Genomic DNA, 6,201 nt, shown 5'->3' on the forward strand with positions numbered 1-6,201 from the left:
TCCCCGCCTGGCTGATGCAGGTGTCCAAGGCCTACTGGGAGACAGATGAATCAGGCCTCCGTCAAGGCAGCCCCTGATAGTATCTGCCTACGTGGCTTGATGACAGTGACAGATGACTAGGTAGATAGGCTACACGCGCATCAAGCCTGCCTGACAGTTATGTTTCTAGTGAGGCATGACCATGTGTCTGGTGAGCAGATCTGGGTGTACATCGGGGTGAATCATTGCATTTAGATCGTATCAGTCCTCCAGTGCTGGAAACACTCAGCTTCTGGAGTCCAGCCCTGCAAGAGCGATGGCCAGAACTGGAACCAGTTTACCAAGCTGCGTGCCACGGCTGTGGTCTCCGAGTCAGCTCGCCTCTGTCCTGAGGGAGCAGCTGACCTCACTACACATGCCATTCAGAAGAACTATTCAAGCACGGCTGGGAGTGCGGCTCAGTGGTAGATGCAGACACCCTCAGTTCAATGCTCAGCAGCAAACACACAAAACTGTACAAGCAAATCCTTCAAATATTTATGGGAGCCAGGCACGATGGCTCCCGCCTGTCCTCACAGCATTCTGGTGCAGAGGCAGGAGGATCAGCGCAGGTTCCCAGCCCGGCCGTTCTGCACCGCACGCTCTAGGCCAGCAAGCGGCGGCAACAAACACAACAACAGAAAAGCATGTGTGGGCTGCAGTGATGGCTTAGCTTGCCTGCGAAGCCTGCGGTCTCGTGTTTGACTCGCCAGGTCCCACGTAAGCCAGAGGCACGAGGTGACACTGGCGCACAAGGTGGCACCTGGAGTCCGGTTTCAGTGGCTGGAGGCCCTGGCACACCAGTTCTCCCTCTGATATAACATAATGACAAGGAGCACGTAGGAGCACGTAGGAGGCTTTTCAGTTTGGACAGAAGTAGGTCATGCTGCTATGTGTGTGGACAGTATAGCAAGGATGATGGGACAATTATGTGCCAATTCCTGAGATTAAAAAATAAAACAAGGGCTGGAGGGACAGCTTAGCCATTAAAGTTTTGTCTGCAAAACCAAAGGACCTAGGTTCGATTCCTCAGGACCCACATTAGCCAGATGCACAAAGGGGCACATGTGTCTGCAGTTCGTTTGCAGTGGCTGGAAGCCCTGGGACACCCATTCTCTCTCTCTCCCTCTTTCTCTGTCAAATAAACAAATAAATAAAAAATATTTAAAAAACAAAACACAGTGTAGCAGTTCATGACTTTAATCCCAGCACTCAGGAGGTCAAGGTAGGAGGGTTGCTATGAGTTCAAGAGCACCCCGAGACTACATAGTGAATTCCAGGTTAGCCTGAGCTATAGCAAGATTCTACCTCAAAAACCCAAAACCAAACCAAACCACAGAAACCAACCTTCAAACATTAAAGAAGTCAGGACTGGGAAGATGGCTCAGTGGCACTTGCTGAGTAAGTGTGACCAAGTTCAGATCTCAGAACCCACAAAGCCAGATACTGCAGTGCTGGCATCTGTAACCCCAGGGTGCCGAGGGGCAGAAAAGGGTGGAGAATGCAGAATTCCCCAGAAGCTCATGAACCTGGTAGACACAGTGAGGGAGAATGAAAAGAGAGGCCTGCCCCAAGCAACATGGGAAGTGAGGACTGATGTCTGAAGTTGTCCTGTGATCTCCACACGCACGCTGTGGAAGCATGCACCCACTCTCACACACATGAGCACACTATCTCACACACACACACACACACACACACACACACACACACACGTTATTTTTTAGTATGTGCATGTTGTAGGAGATGAACATAATTCCAAGGGGACAAAAGCAGTCCTTTGGAGTTTATCAAGTCCAATATGGTACACATTGTTCTCTGAGTATAGAGAGTATAGTATCTTGGTCACAGTGGCTGTGGCTCCTGATCACTGCAGGCACAGAAGGGGTGATGGGGACAGTCATTAGACACTGTCACCTAAGATGCCAACACAAGCTCCCCTTCCTGAGCCTCTATCCTGACTGTTCCAGCTAAAGCACTAGAGAAGAAAGAGTTACTGAAGGAGGACTCCATCTATGGAGAAGATCACCGAGGGAGGACTCCATCTATGGAGAAGATCACCGAGGGAGGACTCCATCTATGGAGAAGGTCACCGAGGGAGGACTCCATCTATGGAGAAGGTCACCGAGGGACGACTCCATCTATGGAGAAGGTCCCTGAGGGACGACTCCATCTATGGAGAAGGTCACTGAGGGAGGACTCCATCTATGGAGATGGTCACCGAGGGACAACTCCGTCGATGGGGAAGGTCACCAAAGTAGGAGAGAGAGAGCAAAGTCCCCATTCTCTACTCAAGTGGTAGGCCGGGTACTGAAGGTTAAGAATTGGGCAGGGAAAGCTGAACCAAGGAAGCAGAGACCACATCTACCTCAAGCAGCCAGCGGGGAGAATCCTCTGATGTCCCTAAATGGAACTTAAAACGCTTTGCAGGATCACCGAGGCATAGTGCCCTCCCAGTCATTTGACAAAACACCCTAGGGTCCAGTTCCTCCTTTGAACTCTAGTCCCTCCATGGGCTCCAGTCCCTCCCTTGGGCCCCAATTCCTCCCTGGCTCCAGTTCAGTCCTTCCCCACCTTATTCTTGCATAAGGTCAGCACAGAAAAGATTATGAAATAAAATTAATCCTCTCTTGGGTTGGAGAGATGGCTTAGCGGTTAAGCCTGAGAAGCCTAAGGACCCAGGTTCGATTCTCCAGGCCCCATGATGCATAAGGTAATTCATGCATCTGGAGTTTGTTTGCAGTGGCTAGAGGCCCTGGCATGCTCATTCTCTCTGTCTCAAAAAAATAAAATAAAATAAAACAATAAAAAATAAAATGAAATAAATTTAAAAAGAAGGCAAAAGAAAATCCTCTTTGTATTTTACTTTTGAAGACTTTCTGGTCCCTATAGGTAGGTCACAGTTAATGTTGAAAATGAAAGTCACAGATCCTTTTTTAAAATTTTGTTACAAGGGTGTAGGTTAGAATGGACTCCTGTTTGAATTAAACCAGTTTTACCAGAGAGGAATCTACACCAGTGCCCTGTGGCATCCCAGCTGTCTTCACTTGTGGCTTATCTTATGCAAATCACTGACTTCCTTCCAGTCTCCATTTTTTCTCCCTTGTGTCTGGGGTTATAGTCCTGTAGCACCCTCTTACCCAGGCAGTCGTTCTCTTAAAGCAAAGCCACAGATGTCAGCCCGGGGTCATACCTCCGTGTGATCTGGATAAATATATCCAACATGGCTTTTGGCCTGAGGTTTTTTTTTGGATGAGCCACGGCTCTATGCGGCCAAGAGTTTCAGGGGCAAATGCCAAGCCCATGTGTCTGCCAAATTGACAGTCGCCTGCCCCGTGCCTTTCTCAAGTGCCATCAAGCCAGGGCTGGGGCGAGAGAAACTTTAGGGGAGCGACCCTTGGGAAGCAGACGCCCGGAAAGCGAGCGGCGGCTCCGGAGCTCACCTGCGGGGCACCGGGGCTCCCGGGCGGCCGCGGGCGGCGACAGCAGCAGCAGCAGCGGCAGCAGCGGCAGCGGCGACGGCGGCCCGAGGCTCGCGCGCGGGCTGCGGCGGGGCATGGGCGCGGCGGGACGGCGGGCAGCTGCGGGCTGGCACCGCGCTCCGGGGAGTGGGCAGGAGCCGCGTCTGGCGGCCCGGGACGCGCTCCTTTAACTTTCTTCTTGCGCGAGCCGCGCCAGCCCGGGTTTTAGTGGGTGAGGACGCTCCACGTGGCCTCGGGGTCCAGCCTCCGTCCTACCGGGCCCAGGCGGGGGGAGGCGGGCCCTTTCCTGCCCGACCCTTCAGCAGCCTGTGGGGCTGGGCGGGGAGGTTCTGGCAAGTGCGGAGAGGCCGGCAGCTGCTTGTCTGGGTCTCCTTCCCGCAGGGTGCGTGCGCGCGTGTGTAAGGGGGCAGGACCTGAAGGACTCAGTGGACCCCAGCAGCCTGGACCCCTCGGACGGCGGGCGAGGTCCCCCGCGCGGGGACGGGACTCCGGCCGGTGCCCACGCGCAGCCGCCTCCCCCGGCCCTTCATGGGTCCGCAAGAGGCTGAAGCTTAGACCGTGCGGCTGGAGCGGAGTCGCCCAGGGTTCAAACCGGACCTGTCCCTGAAGCCCCTGTGTAAGTCCCCATTTCTGGGCAGGGTCCCTTGAAAGGGGACTTTGTGAAGTAGGGTGACATTGTGAAGTTGCAGGGGGTGGTGCCCTAGGTGACATTGTGAAGTAGGCAGAAAGACATTGAGGCACTGAACGCGGCCTGGATGCATCTTGCTTGCAGGTGATTAAAAAAAAGACAGTTAAAAGCATGCCCTACCACAAGCAAGAAGGGAGATGCTGCCTTGGAAATGGACTTTACTCTGAGGGCTGTACAAGCTCTATGCTTGGGGCTGGGGGATGGATTCTCCCCCCTCAAAAAAAAAAAAAAAAAAGAAGAAGCTGGGACTGGAGTTTAGATTCCCAACACCCACGCCTGCCTGTGTCCGGGTGCTTGGGAGACAGAGACGGGATCCCTGGGCAAGGTGGCCAGCCGGACTGGCTGATATGGCTTCGCCTCTGTTTCAGTTAAACAAAAAAATACAGAGAAGAAAAGAAAAGCCGGGCGTGGTGGTGCACGCCTTTAATCCCAGCATTTGTGGTAGGAGGTGGAGCAACCTCCGCTCTTCGCACACTCGTGCATAAGCAAGTGAACACACGTATGCACGCGCAAATACGCTACATACATACCACATGCAAAATAAATAAATAAAAACTAAAAACAATCTGTGTTTCAATTTCAGTGGATGTGGGGCTGGAGAGATGGCTCAGCTCTTAAGGTGACTGCCTGCAAAGCCTAACCACTGGGGCTGAATTCCCCACCCAGGGCCCACATGGAGCCAGATGCACATTTACAGCAGCTAGAGGCCCCGGTGCACCCATTCTCTCTCTGCTTACAAATAAACAAACAAAACCATTTTTTTTTCATATATTTTAGGGATGGAGAGATGGCTCTGTGGTTAAGGCACTTGCCTGCAAAACCTCATGCCTGGGGTTCAATTCCCCAGGACCCACCTAAGCACACAGTGACACATATATCTGGAGTTTGATTGCAGTGGCTACAGGCTCTGACATGCCCATTCTGTACCCCCCCCCTTTGCAAATAAATAAATAAATAAAAACACTGAGCTGGAGAGATGGCTTGGTGGTTAAGACACTTGTCTGTGAAGCCTAAGGATCCAGGTTCGATTATCCAGGTCCCACATAAACCAGATGCACAAGGTGGCACATGCATCTGGAGTTCATTTGCAGTGGCTGGTGGCTGTGGCTCATTCATTCTCTCTCTCTCTCTAATAAATAAATAAAATAAAAAACCTGAATATAAAAATAATTAAAAATAGCCCTACCTCAAAAAAACAAAAATATTTAAAAATATGTATTTAAGGGCTGGAGAGATGGCTTAAGCAGTTGAGATGCTTGTCAGCAAAGCCAAAGGACCCGTTTGATTCTTCAGTACCCATGTAAATCCAGAATCACAAGGTGACACACACATTTGAGTTTGCAGTGGTTAGAGGCCCTAGCACACCCATTCTCTCTCTCTCTCTCTCTCTGTGTGTCTCTTCCTCTTTCTCTCTCTCTCAAATAAAATATAAAAAATAAAATATTTAAAAAATTTTTTAAAGTTCAGTAGAAACCAGGAGGGGACAAACCACTAGCCATAATTCTTCTCTCTTGGTCTTTCCTCTAAGTTTAAATCAAGGTGACATGGGGACAAAGAAGGCCTAATAAAGGCCAAATAAAACATACCTGTATGAAACTGGGTGTGGTGGCTCACACCCTTAATCCTAGCACGGGAAGGCTGAAGTAAAGGGCTCACTTAGGTCCCAGGTCAGCCTGGGCTACAAGAGTGCGATCCTGTCCCAAACAAAAAATAAATAAATAAATAAACTCCTAGCAGATGAAATATATTTGTAACTGTTAGAAAAGACAGACCACATTATGCTACATCAAATCCTTGTGTGGGCTGAGAAACCCAAGTCTGAATTGTGTTGAGGACATTATAACAATTTCACATCTTCCTTCAGGTTAGAAAAATAAGAACCAAGGGAACTGTGAGGGAGCCTTCAGCTGCGTCATATAGGGAAGAGAAGTCGATTTAGATTGGCACATTCAGGGAAGTTGCACCACCCCAAATATTTCAGCCATGCTACCAATGAGCCACCTTCCAACTCCT

The 6,201-nt window shown here is 50.5% G+C and overlaps 1 protein-coding gene across 1 annotated transcript in view; it reads right to left on the reverse strand.

The window, feature by feature from the left end:
* The window catches only part of Plbd1 (phospholipase B domain containing 1), a 66,822-nt gene extending 63,246 nt beyond the window's left edge, over positions 1-3,576 (reverse strand). The window contains exon 1 of the mRNA XM_045139773.1: positions 3,462-3,576. Within this exon, the coding sequence (XP_044995708.1) occupies positions 3,462-3,576 (115 nt within the window). The remainder of the gene's footprint in view (positions 1-3,461) is intronic.
* Between the last annotated feature and the right edge of the window lie 2,625 nt (positions 3,577-6,201).

This window comes from Jaculus jaculus, chromosome 23, assembly GCF_020740685.1.
Source record: "Jaculus jaculus isolate mJacJac1 chromosome 23, mJacJac1.mat.Y.cur, whole genome shotgun sequence".
Lineage (NCBI taxonomy): Eukaryota > Metazoa > Chordata > Mammalia > Rodentia > Dipodidae > Jaculus > Jaculus jaculus.